General features: G+C 36.8%; 1 protein-coding gene across 1 annotated transcript in view; it reads right to left on the bottom strand.

The window, feature by feature from the left end:
* The window catches only part of Dbp45A (putative ATP-dependent RNA helicase Dbp45A), a 134,977-nt gene that overhangs the window by 104,886 nt on the left and 11,316 nt on the right, over window positions 1-18,775 (bottom strand). The window contains exons 3-5 of the mRNA XM_081738858.1: window positions 12,695-12,828; window positions 10,724-10,829; window positions 8,654-8,758 (exon numbers count right to left, since the gene is read on the bottom strand). Of these exons, the coding sequence (XP_081594984.1) occupies window positions 8,654-8,758; window positions 10,724-10,829; window positions 12,695-12,828 (345 nt within the window). The remainder of the gene's footprint in view (window positions 1-8,653; window positions 8,759-10,723; window positions 10,830-12,694; window positions 12,829-18,775) is intronic.

Genomic DNA, 18,775 nt, shown 5'->3' with positions numbered 1-18,775 from the left:
GATTTTTTTTTTTCCACTTCAGGTGCAACAGGAGACTGGCACTAGACTTAGAACTTCTAGTAATATGCATAGAAATAAATTGGCGTACATTTACTCATCGTCGTCACAGTCCCCTACATGAATTATAAATCTCTCCTGACTGCTGTCTCTATCGTAGTTCACGTATTTTTCTTCGATATTCATTGTATGGATAGCGCACGAGGACCAAAGCTGATAGTCAATTTTTTCTACTTCGTCCCGCAATAATTGACACATACAATGGCACTCAACATAGAATACATACTGTTCTTTCTCACAAAAGATTTCAAGTGAGCCCATACGAGTTCAATGGGATTCAACATACATATGAGGCTGCAATTTCATCCACCACGTATTATACATACATACACACATATTATATATATATATATATATATATATCTATATATATATATATATATAGATATATACTATATATTTATTTCTTTATTTTTTTTTTCAAAATAATTTCCACCACATTCAACACACCTCTCCATCCTTCGGAAACCTATCGCTAAACCAGATCAAGTTTCACTAGGGAGTAAGGAACACTCGTTGTCCCAGGCCCTCAGATCTTCATCACTGGGAAACCGCATGCCCTTCAGATTCATTTTTACATACGGAAACAGTGCAAAGATGCAGAGAGCAAAGTCTGGACTATAAGGAGGGTGCTTAAGAAGTTTCAGTCCTCTAGTGGTCACATATTCGGTGCAGGCTTTCGCGCGGTGAGTTGGAGTACTGTCATGATGGAGGAACTAGGTGTCCATTCTTGAATTTTGTCGTAGATTCTTCATAGATCTGATGACTTTAGGCACGCAATATCTATCTATCTATCTATCTATCTATCTATCTATCTATATATATATATATATATATATATATATATATATATATATATATATATATATATATATATATATCGATTTTATTACTTCTAACAGTACAGCTTTCATGGGGGCAGGGTTCGGTACCGACATTTTGTGTTGTTTCACAAATATCCTGTAATTTGCTCTTCATTGATGGAGTTTTCGTCAGTAGACACGAATGCTGATAGCTGGCATTGTCCATGACAGTGGCACACTTCTTATTTAGATTTTTTAATAAACAATTTTCGAAAACCAATGCTGTCATTTCGTCATCCCTATCGGGTTTGCAGTCATCAATGTTTTAGCCGATAGATAAAGGCAATTTAGGACCCATTCCTCATTAGTTCCTGTATGATACAGCATAATCCGTTTCTCTCACACTGACGAAGATTTCAAAATACAATTACAGATGTCGTCATTCCAGCCCACAGTGGTCTCAAACGTAAACCTAGGACAAAAGTCGAAAATGCAACAACAATGAATTCGGTTGAGACTTTCACATTCAATACCTGAATAAGTCTGTAACATGAGACTGTGCTTATTATGAGATAACAATACACGGTATGGTGGGGAGGGTGCGGGCAAAGCTGAAAATGGCCGGAGGGCAATTTCGAGCCGAGCAGAGTCAGCAGAACTAACATTCTTAATGCACAACAATTATACTGGCTATATAAATAATGATTATTTTACGTTGAAAGCACCATTAGGAGATTGACTTAAGCTTAGATTTATATATATATTACGTGTACATTACTTGTGCAATTTGATAAGTTATGGTCACATGTATATTTTTATGCAACATATCAAGATATTAGAACGCAAAGTTTGAGTTCCGTCGAGATTTATGTACATATGTGTAGTTACGTCTTTAGTCTATTTATTTTGACTATACTTGTTTGCTGCTTCCTGCCGCTTTTAATTTTGTTTCGTCTTTTCACATATGGCAACCCAATCAGGAAACTTGCAAATATCACATCGGGCATTGTTGGAAGCCTCGTGTACCGAATAGGAAAGTGCCAATAGAAAGAAACATGAGTGTATATAGACATGTGGAGCTACAACTAGGCCTACAAATAAATGTAGAGACCAGTGGGAAAGACCTACCATCGAGTATTAGAAAACGCTGCAACACATTTTTGCACACGTCAAGGCAAAATGGTGCATGATTACAGAATGTATTCGTTATTGAACCCAAAGTTGCACCATTACCCTCACCAGTGTCCAACGATTCGGAGCAAGTGGCATTGGAACGCCTAAGGAAACGGTTTACTCAAGCAGCAACAAAAGTAAAATATGTACCTTCGTTGACTGAAAAATATGGCCACCACAAGAATTATCGTACGCATCAGGAACCAGCTTGCGTGCACAAGGAAAACGCGATGCAGCTGACATGATTGCAGAACTTATTGCTTCTACGAAGAGAGCTACGAAAGTGAAAAAAGTGTACAAACAGAATGACAAACAAATGCCGAAACCAATTATTCCTGAACGAGCACTGGTTTTATTTGTAGACAACAAGATGACTAAAAAGCAATATATTTCAATTCGTTTATTAAATAAGGAACATAATGCAAACATTTATCGAAGTTATAAAACAATTTTAGAATCAAAAAGGCAGTGTTACCCAGACAATATCAGTATTACAGAGACATGTGGTGAAATCCGGTTGCAAGCATTCCTAAATCACACAGTGGAACGATTGGTTTCTGCACAATATGAAGTGATAAAACATTTAAAAATTGTTGATAAAAAATATTGTGTGAATTTGAGGGTTATTTAAATAGGGTTGTGATGGCTCTTCTGGACATAGCAGGTACAAACAAAGATTGACTAAAATACAAGACGACGATGATAGCTACTTGTTTCAGTCTCCTTTGTACCTGTACGTGTGATTAATGTTCACAACGAAAACAGTGGTGATAATATTTTGTGGCAAAATCCAAGGACATTGTGAATCTGGCAGTGCAGACCTATCAAGATCATATTTTACAAAGATAATCCCGAGTTTATTCGAAGACAAGTGGAGGACGTGAAATCGCAAATTTCATTGCAGACGCCCACGAAGGTTTCATGTAGAATCGCAGCTCATCCTGACAAAGATAGATGGTAAAGTGTGTAAAGCGCTAAGTAAGACCAGTGCTGCATCAGTGTGTTATATATTTGGTCTAGGAATTAATTCGTGCGGGTGGACAAGAGATGGCGCAACGAACGGAGCGTCCCACAGTTCCGTGTATCCACACATGTGTTGCAAACCCCTGTCATCGCGTATCGTTCGTAGTATAGGGCAGTGGATTAAAGCGTCAACAACACCAGTTTGTAGTTAAGTGAACATGGCGCAATTTGTGCCTGATAAAGTGTTTTTGCGGGGTGTCCTGCTGCATTACTTTAACATGCAGAAAAGTGCGACTGAAAGTCATCGTATTTTGGTGGAAGTGTATGGTGACCATGCTCTAGCTGAGCGAACGTGTCAGAAGTGGTTTGCACGGTTTAGAAGTGGTGATTTCGGCTTGGCAGACCAAGAGCGAGCTGGACAGCCAAAAAAATTTCAAGACGAAGAATTGACAGCATTGCTCGAGCAGGATTCGTGTCAAACGCAGGTACAACTTGCAGCCGCATTAGGCGTTGATCAAACAACAGTCTCCAAACGCTTGAAAGCCATGGGAATGATTCAAAAGATGTCACATTGGGTTCCACATGAATTTCAAGACAGAGACGTTGAAAGACGAAAACCCATTTGCGAATTGCTGCTTCAACGACAGAGCAGAAAGGGGTTTCTGCATCGAATTATTACGGGTGAAACCAGGTGAACCAGGTCCATCACAACCAAAATGAGATATTCACTGTGCAAAGGTTATGCTGTGCATATGGTGGGATATGAAAGGTGTGGTGTACTATGAGCTGCTGCAACCGGGTGAAACTATGAATGGAGAACGTTATCGACGACAATTAATGCGTTTGAAGCAAGCTCTGGCCAGAACACAACCAGAATGGGAGAACAGACATGATAAACGTATTGTTCAACATGATAACGCTCGCCCACATGTCGCAAAACCGGTCAAAACCTATTTAGAAAATGTCGGATGGGAAGTTTTACCCCACCCGCCGTATTCACCAGACGTTGCTCCTTCGGACTACTACTTGTTCGATTGCATGAACAACGATTTGATTGGACAGCGGTTTACTTCTTCAGAAGATATCGAAACATGGGTCTCTGACTGGATCGCTTCCAAGGATGAGGACTTCTTTCGCCACGGAATCCGTACCTTGCCTGACAGATGGGCGAAAGTGGTGGCTAGCGATGGACAATATTTTTCTTAAGGTATTTATGTATTTTGTGTTTGTACTACAGCTTCAATGTGTGCGTACCAACCGCACGAATTAATTCCTAGACCAAATATGTGAAGTGAAATGAACTGAAATAAACAACTTGGAACTGTTAAAGACGAAACTTGTAAACAAAGAACATCCTTCTTTCGGAATTTCACCCTCTATATGCGTGGATCCGATGTTTAGAGTTTTTTGCATATTCCCTATAAACTGGACATTACACGTTGGCAAGTGCAGAACAAAGACAAGGCAAAAGTAGAGCAAAGGAAGAACGCGGCAAGAACAGCTCAAGCGGGAATTAGGTATACTAGTTGATGTTTTCAAGCCTGGAAGTGGTGCGACCAACTATGGAAATTCCGCTCGTTATTTTTTCTAATACAGTGACAACCTCAGCCATTACAAGTGTTAACCAAGAACTTTCGGAACGCTTATCTGCCGTATTACGGATTATTGCTAGTGGTTAGACTATTAACACTGAAGCATTTAAAGAATATGCTACTGCAACTGCAAACCTGTATGTAAGCTTGTATGATTGGTATTACATGGCTATAACTTTGCACAAGATATTACGGTGCGGTAATCATAAAATCAGCGACCTTACCCACTGGAATATTGTCCAAAGAGGCTCAGGAAGCTATAAAGACCTGCGTAATTACAGGGAGCATCACACAGGAAAGTTTTCTCGAAAGAACACTATGGAAGATTTGTTGCATTTACTGCTTATTTCCTCAGACCCCGTCATCAATTCACATAGAAGACTGCCACGATCAGGCAAAGCATCCCCCTTACTAAGTACTGCATTAAATTTAATACAGACATTTGATGCTTACGATGATGATGATGATGATCTCGAAGGCAATAAATGTGATGATTACGCAGTAGCGTCATTTCTGATTTGGCTTGGTGGGGAGGGGGGAGGGCAAGACCCTTGATATAAGTAAAATTTCGCGTTTTTCACTGATTTATTACTATTCTATTGATAAAATTTATATAAGTCTCAAACTCAGGGGGGAATGCCCCTCCCTACCTCCCCTAAATGACGCCCCTGTGATTGAGATCTGCATTACTGTGATTATGCTTCAAATAATACTTGTTTCCATATTCCTGCTGCAAAATATGTGCATTTGATGATGTTAACATTGTTTTTTTTTTTTAAATCATCATTATTTTTAAGTGTTTTGTACGCACTGACCATCAATCGTCAGTGTTACTATCCCGAATAATGTAATATTCTGTGAAGTGAACAATGTTCCCCGATTTTTGGACTAAAACACCGGAACATCCTACGAAAATTTACAAGACATTCATAGTAAGGTTACCATATCTTACGTTTTCCACCACGTTTACGTTGTTTGGCACATTTTACGCCATATGTTCCTACTTTCCCCGTAAAACGCTTTCTTTCATTTTTTCGTAAGAAGGAAAGAAGTTACAGTTCTAGACACTTTTAAAATGTTTTCTGTATGTTAGTACTTTTTTTAAAATACAGGAAATGATTTCTCACATACTATTAACAATGCTAAGCAACTATGTAGCTTAGTATTTAAAGAGAAAATGTTACAGGTTACGTTTTTATCTCCTATCTAACTGGAGCCTCAATCTTATGTTTAAAAAATAAAATGTCAGTGTGACTTATCACGTGTACACAATATTGCGGTGACGCAGGGCAATCATCGTAGGTAAATCTAAATCCTAACTTTAACTGCACATATCCCAAAATAATAGCTCTTGTTTTAATTTTGACAAATACCATAATAAATAAGAAAACTTAAGTATGAAAATTTACAAATAGGCTATAAAACTCTGTACCTCAATTCATTTACAATATTTACAGTCCCTTCATACTTTGGAAAATGTAAATAGCCTATACTGTCGGCTACACTAAAAGACTTGCTAAAGGCACAACGTAATTAGCGACTTCTCAGTCAAAAAATGAAATCTTTAAGTTTTAAGTCCCACGGTTATGCCGGTTAGGCTAAAGGAGACGATGATGATGAGGGATGAGTGAAATGGTGGAATGAAGAAAGTGGGAGAAAACGGGAGAACCCCGAGAAAACCCACGAGCACGGTGTTTGTCCACCACAAAGTCCACACGGCGCGAGCTGGGATCGAACCAGGGAGCCCAAGCACCGAAGGTGAACGCTCTACCATTGAACCACCGCGTCTCCCACTTCTCAGTCAAAATCTGAGACTGAATCAATTAGGACAAGTTCAGCTTTGTATCTAAGAACAATTTGTACATTTTCCTTGCTGTCTTCTACTATAAATGGTCCATCCCCATTTAGGGTAGGAATAATAATAATAAACGACCACAATATCGGAAAAGAAGTGTTTCAGTTGTAGATGTAGGTATCGATCATACTCATATTTACAAGGTCATCCATATTCAACAGACCTTAAACAGAGTACCAATAACCATTGTTTCGATCATTTTCTTCTTCAAATTTTATATTCTTGCTAAAACAGAACGCTGCCATAACTGTCCCATACCCAACAAAATGGACGATTATAGCACCCCTGGTAAATAATCTCATGTATTGTAATAACGAGTGAGATTATTTTTCTTATAGTGCTTTGGAACATGCTGGAACTACCTACATGACTAAAAACTTTTTTTAACGGCTTGCTTCAAATTTACGACAGACGGAATTTTATAAAATCCCGGCGGATGGAAGCATTTTTTAATAACAGCTACTAAAACCAGTTTTTTTTTTTAAAACCTATTATGTTTGTCTTGTGTAGGTGTTACGCTAAACACATACTATACCAAATAAAACTATAAAAGTGAAATACGTAGAAATTATATACCCTTGCCATAACTACCTAGTTTCGTAATTCCCACAGGTTACCCTGCATGTTCTCGAAGCCAAGCATGAGTTCTTTAAGTGCTAATTAATCAAAAGGCGTAAGCGTGTGGCTGTCACTACACAGCAAAAAACTAAAAAGAATGAATCATCTTGGGAAAGGCAAAAACAGGAGCTATGTATCATTTCAATAGTGGTTCTTCGATAACTTACGATAAAATTACGAAATACTTTCTACAGTGATATTCGTATCATTTAGAATGTACATAAAAAATTAAAGTAAAGATTTTAATCAATAGCATGTTTATATAGAATGATTTATCTTTGGTATTTTCGCTAAAACATATCCAGATGACTTGGCAAAATACGCTAGACCTAGAACGACCATGGTCCTGAACATGCAAGATTAAAGACCATCTACTGTAACCAGGGTTGGCAAATTCCATGGTTTTTATTGAAAAAACCAAAAAACAGTTTTCTTTTTTGGTTTAAACCCGTTTTTTTTTTTGTTTAAACCACGTTTTTTTGGTTTAAATAATTTACTCTATGTATTTATATTAGATATGGACAGAAATTAGTTTGTTTCGCCTTGGTGTTATTATGCAACAACAAGGTTATGCTGGAAGGGGTCACATAAGCTTAAAGCGGAATCCAAATCGCTTCTCGACTTCATCCAAGAAAAATTGTCCATTTCGACACGAAACCGGGACTAATTGGTCAGAAATGCGATTGCCGACTCACTCACGAAGGACTCCTGATAAAAATACGTTGTACTGATCTTTACATAGGCCTAGTTAATATAATAGTCAAGAGTCATTTCAGAAGGACAAAAAGATAAACAGTTACACAAGTAAAAACATTATACAATTATATATATAAATCGGGAAAGTCCCGCCTTAGCCATTGAGAAAACCCTGTTATTACTTTAAATGTATTTGTATATAAAATTTTAAGGCCAACGTATCATAATCAGTACGCTAAAACTGAGGTATTAAATTACAAATTTGGATTGTAGATATCATTCAATAAAATTAAAACAAAGTCAAATCCAAGCTGATGTTGGAAGCTGCGTAGGCAGTTGATAAATTTTGCCAATTTCTATCAATATATTTAAGCAACCTTGGCTTCTTTATAAAACAACAGGCATTCAGGCAAGGGGAAATATATATGATTTGGTTTCGTTTCGTATGTTTAGGCTTAACATCCTTATGAAATACCAAGGTTATCATGGAGAAGACTTTCGCTTAAAGAGACACCTCGAATCGCTACTTGGTTTACACTTGAAAGATGGGTTGTGGTTCGACCGAGAATTGAACACGGGACCCCTTAATTAAAAGGTGAAGAGTACATAAACGTAATGCAGATGGTTTCATATGTGGAGACTCACCATAAAGTTCACACGATTTAAAGCATTTTTCGTTTTTTTTTTTTTTTTTTTTTTTTGTTTGGTTTAAACCAGTTTTTTTTTTTTTAAACCAGCTGGTTTAAACCACCTTGGTTTAAACCAGCCAACCCTGACTTAACATCTAGAATTCTTTACTCTTGAATAGTGAAGACTGTCTAACTCGAATATTTTTAAGAAACAAACAAACAAACAAACAAACAAACAAAAAAAAAGTATAGAAAATGTTTACTTACCTTATTTACTGCTACTTCTTGCACCTTCTTTAATGCATCTGTAATTGTAGCACTAAATAGAAGTGTTTGCCTTGTAGTTGGCAGAGCATCGAATATTGTTTTCAACTGAAAATAATAAGCAATAGTTTGATCAGTAAACACCAAAACAACATTTTTAGGCTTATTGTTAAACAAAAGAAACTACTTTAAGTGCAATATACTCGAAAGGTAATCAAATTCCTCTTCTATACTTTCTGCAGTTAAGTTTACGCAAACGTGTTTCACCTCTGATGTGAGGGGTCCTTGGTTTGATTCTAGTCCATATGAGTTTGTGGTGAACATCATGTTTTTCGTGTGTTCTCTTGGCGTTTTTCCGTTTTCTCCCACATTCTCATTCTACCAACTCTTACATAATCATTCATATTCACTAATTATCCATCTCTCTTAGCCTAAAGGTATAATCGTGCGATGTTAAACTAGAAGTTTCATTTCAGCGCACGTGTTAAACGTCGAATATTCGCTGACACCTATTAGCATGGGCAAGACATAGATAAGAAAAAGGCTTTTGAGAGTAGATAAGATTATGGGAATATTTACGTACGAAATGAAAAACAGCTCTTTACGTTAGTGATCAAAAACTCATCCTTAATGTTAGTCCTTCTTCTGTAATTCGTAACTACGTTGAAGGTGTCAGTGATGTTCTCTCAACTTCTAACCAGATTACCCTTGTAGGAGTTTAATTTTGTGTTGATATATGAGATTACTTCTAATTCTAAGGTTCTAATTTGGGTGTGTTTGCAAGGGGTACAAGAATAAAATCTTATAAATCAAACTTTAAAAGAGTTTTAATAGGTTTAAATTCTGAATGTAAATTTATGTGTCTGTTAGCAAATCGCCTTATGCATCTGAAAAGCCTAGCATAAACAAATTTCTCTGACACATACTTGCAGATCCTCATGATGATCAATATTCAGTTCCACGCTTTTGAGTGTCATTTCAGCTCAGATCTTAATATGGTCTTGATTGGCAGCGAATTCTTATCTTGGAGACGAACTACTGATGACTAGTACTCCTTTACTAGTCCTGCAACGATTATGCCGAACACCCTCTGTTTCGGCGGCGTTAAACTTGAAATGAATATTATTTTAAATTGAAGGTAGATAAACGAAGAGTACAGAACTTTGGCGCAGATAAACGAAGAGTCCATGATGACAATGAACACAGATGTTACATCGCTTATCTTCTGAGATCCACTGGACTGAACTCCGCTGAACTGCTCTCTTTAAAATTACCTAATATTTTATATCAGGATCTTTGCTGGCGTTGATAATCTAAAAGCTCGTGGACGTGACATAAAGCCAGGTGCAGTAATAAAAGTATTTCGAGACCGGGTTCCAGAACTTCCAGAACAAATTTAGGAATTTAGAAAGAAAGAAGTATGTCTGTGACAACTTTTCGTAATGAGTTCAATTATGTAAGTAAAGATGTCGTCAGCGCATAAGACGAATTCACAGACATGATTGTATAACAGAGTTCATAAGTAATTAGTTTCGTATTTTCTTGTTTCATAAACTAAAATGAGAATTAGACTTGATTCGTAATAAAATCTAAGATTGGTACTACCACATCTGGTTATTGTGTTCGAATCAAGGTCTCTATGCCTTTCTCTGTATGACAAAGATCTTTTGATTATCTCTACCTTGTTTTATTATTATTATTATTATTATTATTATTATTATTATTATTATTATTATTATTATTTCTTTTAAATCACTGAGAGAGAGACAGATATACGCGACTTTCTTCATTCGAACAAAGGACTTAAAATTGAATTCCGGCACGGAGACAGAAGTTGAAAGATCTTCACTGACACGTTCACCGTAATGACACGTTGATTACTATGTAATAAGAGTAATGTGAGTTTTGTTTTGGTGTTAGTTTTACCTTTAATTGCAAACAGAAGTTTCCTGAACTTTTTCACGCTATAAAAATATACGTGCACAATAAAGTCAGTCTTATTATGAAGTTAATCTTGATATCTAGTTTAGAGACAATTCTGGTAAGAACTTTTAAAGAAAGCAACTTATTTACCTGTTCATCAAATTGACCTTCCAATAGCCTGTCTGCTTCGTCTAATACAAGGAACTTAATCTTTTTCAATGAGAATGTATTGCAGCTTTCAAGATGGTCTGCCAACCTACAGGGAAAAAATGAATCTGTTAAAAAAATCATGGAGACAAGTACAATAAAGAGAAAACATATGAAAAAATATTTTCTTAGCTCATTGCTTAATCACTCACTAGCAAACAATTAAAATCGAAATGCAATAAAATCCTTATTTTAATGTTTCAGGACGTACTGTCTTGGAGATCACTTCCTGCTTGTCTAGTTCCCGAAGAAATTCGATTCAAGAAAATTATTTAATAGTGAGGACCTATCTTTTTTGCGTGTAGATTTTCAAATCCTGGTATGTATACACGAGGACTGTACAAAACTTTCGAGTCCTTGCTTAGTTCTGTTGATTTTTATAAATTAAATATTGTCTAACATTACGACATACAACTCAACGTACTATTTTCTATTAAAAGTAAGCCTGCTTATCTCTGTAGTGCGTTTGAAAAAGTTCCAATATATATCGTTGACTCTAATCCTGTCAACTTAGACGAGTGTGTTATCACTCCGGGATTATTTCTTAAATGGCTTGTTAAGTTATCTTTCTTCTAGTGTGCAGTGATAAAAATATCTTCATCACTTAATGTCACAATTAGTAACCTTATAAGCTCGTCCACTAATGTTCTGTAATTAAATTATTCAATTGCAGAAGGGAATTTTAGCCTTACACAGACATTAATTTTGACTAAGTGATGATGATAGCTTTTCCTGCATATCAGAAGGAAAAACAAACATGGAGTAAGTAGCAGTTGAAGAAATAATCCCGGAGTTATAACATGCTCAACTCAGTTGAAAGGAGTAAGGTCAAGGATATTTTGCGACTTTTTCAAACGCCACGACGCACCACTTAGACAACCTTTGACTTTTAATAAATTTTGTATGCAATTCTCATGTTCTGTACGTATATAAATTTCAAGCATATTGTAAAGTTTTCTTGTCTATAGGGTAGAGCAAAGGATGGTACCCGGGAGTTTGGACTTTCCCATCACCTTTTATTATAAAAGATCCTCTTGAGTACAATATATTACAAATAGTACAAGTTTCCTCTAATCTTTGGAGGTTTGTTGGTAGAGTTTAGAGGAGCCTGATGACCACGAGACTTAGGGCGTCCTGAACAGGTGCCTCTCAATGACCAAGCATCTTAGAGAGGTAGAAAGGAGCTCAATGACCATGAGTCCTAGGGCATCCTGGACAGGTGCCTCTCAATGACCGAGCATCTTAGAGAGGTAGAGGCGAGCTCAATGATCAGACGTCTTAGAGCGTATAGGAAGGGTAACTCTCAATAACCAGGCGTCTTAGAGAGTTCGTGGTTTGATCAACCGGGTGAGATTGATGTTTTTTTGTAGTGTCCAGTCTTCTCTTATATAGAAGTGTTGCTGCCAGCTTGCCTCTGCGTCACTTGCCGAATGTTGGCAATTGGACGACGTTCTTCTTCGTGGCTGTCGTCTGATGACTGTTTACTTCAATCACATGTTATAGAAACACATGGTTACATCCAGCATGATGTGAAAACACGTGGAATCTTACAATATCCTTTAAAATATTTTTACTTTACGAATATAAATGAAAAAAGATGCAGTTTCCAGGAAAATGGAAAATTCTGTTTTGGAGTACTAGTGATGAAGTACTAGTGGTTAACATTCTATTACTAATAGTTTACAATAATAAAAAATCAGATGTTGGAAGATAAAGTACCCCTATATTACACAGTAATGAAGTGGTGCGCAGAGAGTTTACCCTCAAAGAGACTTTCCCAAACCACTCCCAAAAAACCATTGATTATGTGAAAGATCTAATCTATAGTGACAAGAAATGCACTATTAGTGCACTCGCTAGGTCGTTAGCTAGTAGCAGCTTCTAATCAACCCATGGCCAAACCAAGATACATACCTTCCTGGAGTAGAAATAACAACATGGGGCTTACGAGCCAAATCTTTGCCCTGGGCAACCATATCCATTCCACCAACGATAACGCAATGCTTCAGATTAATTGGCTTTCCCATAACTTGAAACTGATCAGCTATCTGAAATTGTAATGAAAATTATTAAATTATTATTAAATCCTGTGTGCTTTATGTTTTATTATTAAGATGCTATGGAAACATAACATAGTAACTGCATCAATTGTTACATCACATACTCTCGGTGCAGAAAAAGGATGTTGAACACGAATTGTTAATCAGTACTTTTTTCATTGTTTGGAAATCAAACGTATTTTATCTATTTGAATAAAGAAAGAAAGAGTAATTTTAAAATAAGAAAATTTACACATTTTTTTCTTTTCGTAGAGATCAGAGTGGAGCTGCAATATACATGGGGGGAGGGGGTGCAAAAGTAGGTATAAAGTTTATTATTAAGTTTCAGATAATCACAGTTGATAATTTAACTATCGACCAACTGAAGTGGTTAATCAAACAATATTGAAAGGCAGAATGCTGGAAAGGCTCGACTGAAATTGGCTACCAAATTTGATACACTTTCACGAAATGCAGTAACAATTTACAGATTACCCAATAAATTTGATGAAATTGGTTCCATTTGTAATATGTCAAAGAGGGTCAACCGGTCAGTGTTGATTATCTAGAGCAGCGTTTCCCAACCTTTTTCAACTTGCGGCACACTACGGGTGTTACTTGGATTCACGCGGCACACTTATAGATATTATTATTTGTAAAAATAAAACACAGTGGTATTTTTTCTGTGATCACTGATCTGCTTCTCACAGAGAAGAAAGCTCTATCATTGTTTTTTCCCCGTGGTAAATCATTATGCTTATTTTTCATTCTAATTTAAAAATAGAAAACAATTGCAATGAAATATTGGACTCAGGTTTTTAAAAATACGCTTTCTTTTTAAAAACTGTATCCAAACTTTTACTAAGAAGGAAGATCACTAAATAACGAACGAACAAACAAATCTCTTTTGCTTTTAAAACACAAATGTACGTAATTTGTCGAAAGGATTGAATGTTATTTTAAATTTTTAAGCTACAAAATAGTCTGCAACAATAAAGAAGCAATAATGGTCATAACCAGTGGCGTATTTAGGGGGGGGGGGCTTCCGGGCTTAAGCCTCCCCCGAAATCTTACTTACTATAGTAAAGTATATGAAATATCTTGCTGAATTTTCACATTTTCAGGCAAAGCCCCCTCCGAAACAAAATCGTAAATACGCCACTGGTCATAACAATGATAATAAATACTTTTTTCAACATTAGAAATGTGCAGAATAGTAACCCGGTATGAAACAAAGTTGTAGATTCACAGTAAAGTTTCATAGTAATGTGAAATACAAATATACATTTTTCCCTACGTTTTGCAATTTGATTGCTATAAAATTAATAATTTTGTTTCGATTCCTCGCGGCACCCAGTGGCCCATTCACGGCACACCGGTTGGGAAACGCTGATATAGGGCAATGAAATGTTGGTTGCGCAGGCATTTATCCAAAACAAAGAAAAAAATCAACGGGGAGAGTTTGTCGTGAGTTAGACATTTCTCGTAGATCTTTGAAGTTTGAAAATGTAACGGCCAAATGATGATTCAAATCGCCGATTACAACTCTACTAAACCCTGTTCGGCGTAAGCTCTAAACTGCGATAAACATAGCCACGTGAAACTAAATCTCGCTGATTTGCTGTTGGCCTACCGACGCTTGTACTCCTCCGCAAAATAGTTCATATGCTTTTATTATTACTTTCACTGTGAAGATCAATATAAAACTACTACATTATTATAAATGACAAAAATATAACACGGATTATCTAATAATACTGTAACCGAGTGTGGTTAATAAAACAATACAAATAAACACTAATCATACGCAGTAATTATAGCGCCAATTCAACTGTGCAAGCGTATTCTGCTTTTAAGTCTGAAAGATGGCTGACAAGAATCCCGGTTCAGCGAGTGTTGTGATGAAATGTCAACAAGATAAACCTTTATTCACTAAGCAACAATTGTTTACCAGTGAAATTTAAATATATATATATATATATATATATATATATATTAATCTTTCGAGTTTTTTCTTTCTTTTCTGTTGCTGCTGTAAGTATCTGGACAACACGAGACAGTATTGTCAAAATGCACGTGTATAATTTGCTCTTCCCCGTGGGGAGTGGGAGTGATACATCACTAGCCAATCGTATTTGTCATAAGCGGAAGGATACAAATATTTTGTTTATCGGAGTTTAGAGCTTACGCTGAACAGGGAATAGGTAATGTTGAACGCAGAAAGACAAGGTGATGGCATCATTCGAAAAGTGTGTTGGTTAGACTTAGCGAATTTTAAACTTTCAAGCTGTTCACATCTTTAACTGTGTATATTACGAAATAGAAAACCCCCATGTAACACTTGTAACACTTCAAGAACTAAATCAGCTAGGCTTACAGTTTGGGCGAGCCTTTCATGTAAAGAGGTCATTGGATATACCTTTTATATATATATATAATAGAACTGTTACCCATGACCTGTATTTTAACATGCTACGGGATACCTGTTATTCCAGTTACAGCGACAACATGATAATGAGGACTTCAACTTACAGCAAGATGGAGCTCCTCCCCACTATACTGTAACAGTGTGCGAATTTCTTGACAACGAATCACCGAATCGTTGGATACGTAGACAAGGGTCAGTTGAATGGCCACTCAGATCACCAGGTCTCCCTCCAAATGGACATTTCTTTTGGGGTGTTATCAAATATAAAGTATCTTCTAGGAAACCACGCACTATTGACGACATGACTAATTTTATAAGAGAAGCGTGCCAAGAAATCAATAACAATAACAACCGCTGTGCCAAAGTGTGCTTGAGTGTAGAAACTACACTGCAAGACTTTGTAGATGCTGAAGACGAGCACTTTAAGAACCTCAGACATTGTACTTAATTGTAATTCATATATTATCCTGATTGTGACCTCATAAAGTTATATATATGTATATAAATACAGAAAACGAGAATACTTATAACTGTACCTACTTTTGTACCTCCCTGTATTCTTGGGACGCTTAATTCATCGCAGAAAACCACTTCTCGCTATCTAGTACAGTTTTCACTCTAAAGCGATCAACATGAAAATTGGAAATGAGTGATCTATGACATTTCCAGTTTTAGCAGAGAAATCAGAGATGGAATATATTCTTGGAACGTTTAACAGATTGCAGAAAATGCTTCTTGCTATCTATTATAATTTTTATTCTATACTGATCAAAGTTTAAACCGGAATTGGCTAATTTCTGCAACTTCCGGTTTGAATATAAGGTTAAGAGGGCAGATGGTACATACTCTTACAGCCGTGTGCACCAACGAAGTTTAAACGAGCGTTCACTCAAACGCGTTCAACATTAAACTTTCAGGTTTAAACGTGGTTCCAGGACTTTTGTTGCACCATTGAAAGTCGAAATTAAGTACATCTCGTTTAAGTAAAATTCGGTCAATTTGTAAAATCGACTCTTATTGGTTGTCGTCTCTTGTCTCTAACCTTCGTTTAACAAAGTAACAAATGAAGAAATCATACCGCGAACCTTTTTGACTTTCGAGATTGTGTGCATAGAGTTGTGAGTAGTCTAATTTCAGTGATCGTAATTGTGATGGAAAGAATAATGAAACCACGAGCAACATATTTTTTTTTTACCTGAACACGAGAAATGTATTATAATTTCATTAATGGAAAAATGACAAAGACATTATTGAATGTAAACAGATTGACTTGGATCAACGAAATTTAAACCTTCAAATTCGGTTGTTGAAGCTAAAACCAAGTTTATCCACCAGCTGACCGAGACTTAACCTTGAACGTTGTTGATGCAACAGACATTTTTATCAAGCTTGGTTATGACCCTCGTTCAACAATTGAACTTCGTTGGTGCATACGGCCATTAGAGCTTTTAATTGATTCTAAGTTCTTGCTATCTCTTACGGTATTTGATCTACGTAGGTCAATATTGAAATCGGAAGTAGTGGATTTCGAGCACTTTTCGTTTTAGAAGAAAGTTAAGGATGAAGATGAAATTATTGTTGGGACATGTAATCGACTGCAGGAAACCGCTTCTCCCTATCTACATATTAACATTTTTGCTCTATAGTAATCAACGTAAACAGTTGATCTCTATCACCTCCAGCTGGAAAAAGGAAATGAAATCTTTGAGTTATACGTCCCACGGTTATGCCGGTTAGGCTAAAGGAGATGGTGATGATGAGTAATGAATGAAATGGTGGAATGAAGAAAGTGAGAGAACCCCGAGAAAACCCACGCACACGGTATTTGCCCACCACACAGTTCACTTGGCGGGGGCTGGAATCGAACCCGGGACCCCAAGCACCAGAGGTGAAAGCTCTACCACTGAGCCACCGCGGCCCCCACTTCCGACTAGGGGTGTTCGGAATTCGATTTCGTATTCCGGAATTCATCTAATTCCGGAATGTTCCGGAATTTCGGAATTCCGGAACGTTTCGAAATTCCGTAATGTTCCAAAATTCCGGAACGTCTTGAAACTGTGTTCCGATTCCGGAATTAGGAACAGCCCTACCTCCGACTGGAATACCAGTTCCATCACCGAACTCAATTTCTAACCTTTGACCTTCTACGTCCTCGCAAAATTGTAGTTATTTATCAAATAGTTCTTTGAGAACTTTTGTCTTCCAGATGGACGCACAGATAAATATACGGGGAGCGGAAAAAGTCCCAAAAGGATCCAATATCTCGCGAAATATAGAGATCAGCAAAACTTAAATACGAGTTAAATAGTTTTGAAAAAGCTATCCATTAATACCAAATGCAATCCCCTTATCCCCACCCCTTTCGGGAGTACGGGGGTAACTAAAATTTTAAATGGGAACCCCCATTTCTTATTGCATATTTGGATTACAATGGCTTCAGGGATGGTGCTTGAATCAGCACTTTAAAAAAATGGGGGGAGGGGAGGGTACAAAACATTATGAAAATGCCAACTGTCAGTTCCATGCTTTGTGGTCGTATGGTTAACATGCTGGACTGAGGAGTCAGAAGTTCTGAGTTCGATTCCCCCCTCAAGGCATCTTTTTTCTTTTATTTCCCCAAATAATAATTCCGTACGTTTTAACTTCAATTAGTACTTTTATTCAAGTTGTATACGGTACAAATTTCGATAACTGTTTTTCCACTAGCTTTAAGAAGTGGTTCTTAGTAACATGGTTATTAGGGTTAGAGTTCATAGGGTTATTTACAACAAAAGCAAAATATTTTGTTGCTTTTTGTATTTTCTTGCAAATTAATAACTTACGGACAAACACGTTATTTTTATGGAAGTTAAAATGTATGACTTCATTATTTGGGCACAAAAAATACACATAGAAATGTTACTATGCGCGGGAATCGAACTTGGACCTCTGAGTCCGCAGTCCAGTACGCTAACCGTATCGCCACAGAGTACGCGACTGACAATTCGCATTTTTATAAGGTTTTCATGCTCCCCCTTTTTTTGTATGTCGATTCAAGCGCCATCCGTGAAGGCGGTGTTTTTAATTCTGGGTCAAATTATTGTCACTTGTTCTGGAGAATCCAAATGTGCAATAAGAAATGGGGTTTCCATTTAAAATTTAAAATTCATCCCCTAACCCCCGAAGGGGTGGAGGGTTGTGTATGGTATCATTGGAAAGCTTCTTCAAAATTATTTAAGACATGTTTCTTTTAATCTGTATATTTCGCGAGATATTGGATCGATCGGGACTTTCTCCGCACCCTGTATAAAGGAGTTTAGCTTAACAAATCTCCTTAATTATCGTTACAGGATAACAGCTAAACTCTTGTTACAGGAAAACGTGCACGAAATGACAGCCATTTTCCTAAATACAAAGAACTTTCAATTGCCTTTACGCGCTTTTACCTCCTTGAGAAAAATCCAACAACGATTTCTCACAGTTCATTGTCTCTTATAAATATACCCAACTTTAATGGAAAATATAAAGAATTGATAAGTTAACGCCTAG

The sequence above is a fragment of the Thermobia domestica genome, chromosome 14 (assembly GCF_964235325.1).
Source record: "Thermobia domestica chromosome 14, izTheDome1.hap1.1, whole genome shotgun sequence".
Lineage (NCBI taxonomy): Eukaryota > Metazoa > Arthropoda > Insecta > Zygentoma > Lepismatidae > Thermobia > Thermobia domestica.
The sequence above is the reverse complement of the archived record's forward strand: the minus strand, read 5'-3'. Positions and strand labels throughout refer to the sequence as shown.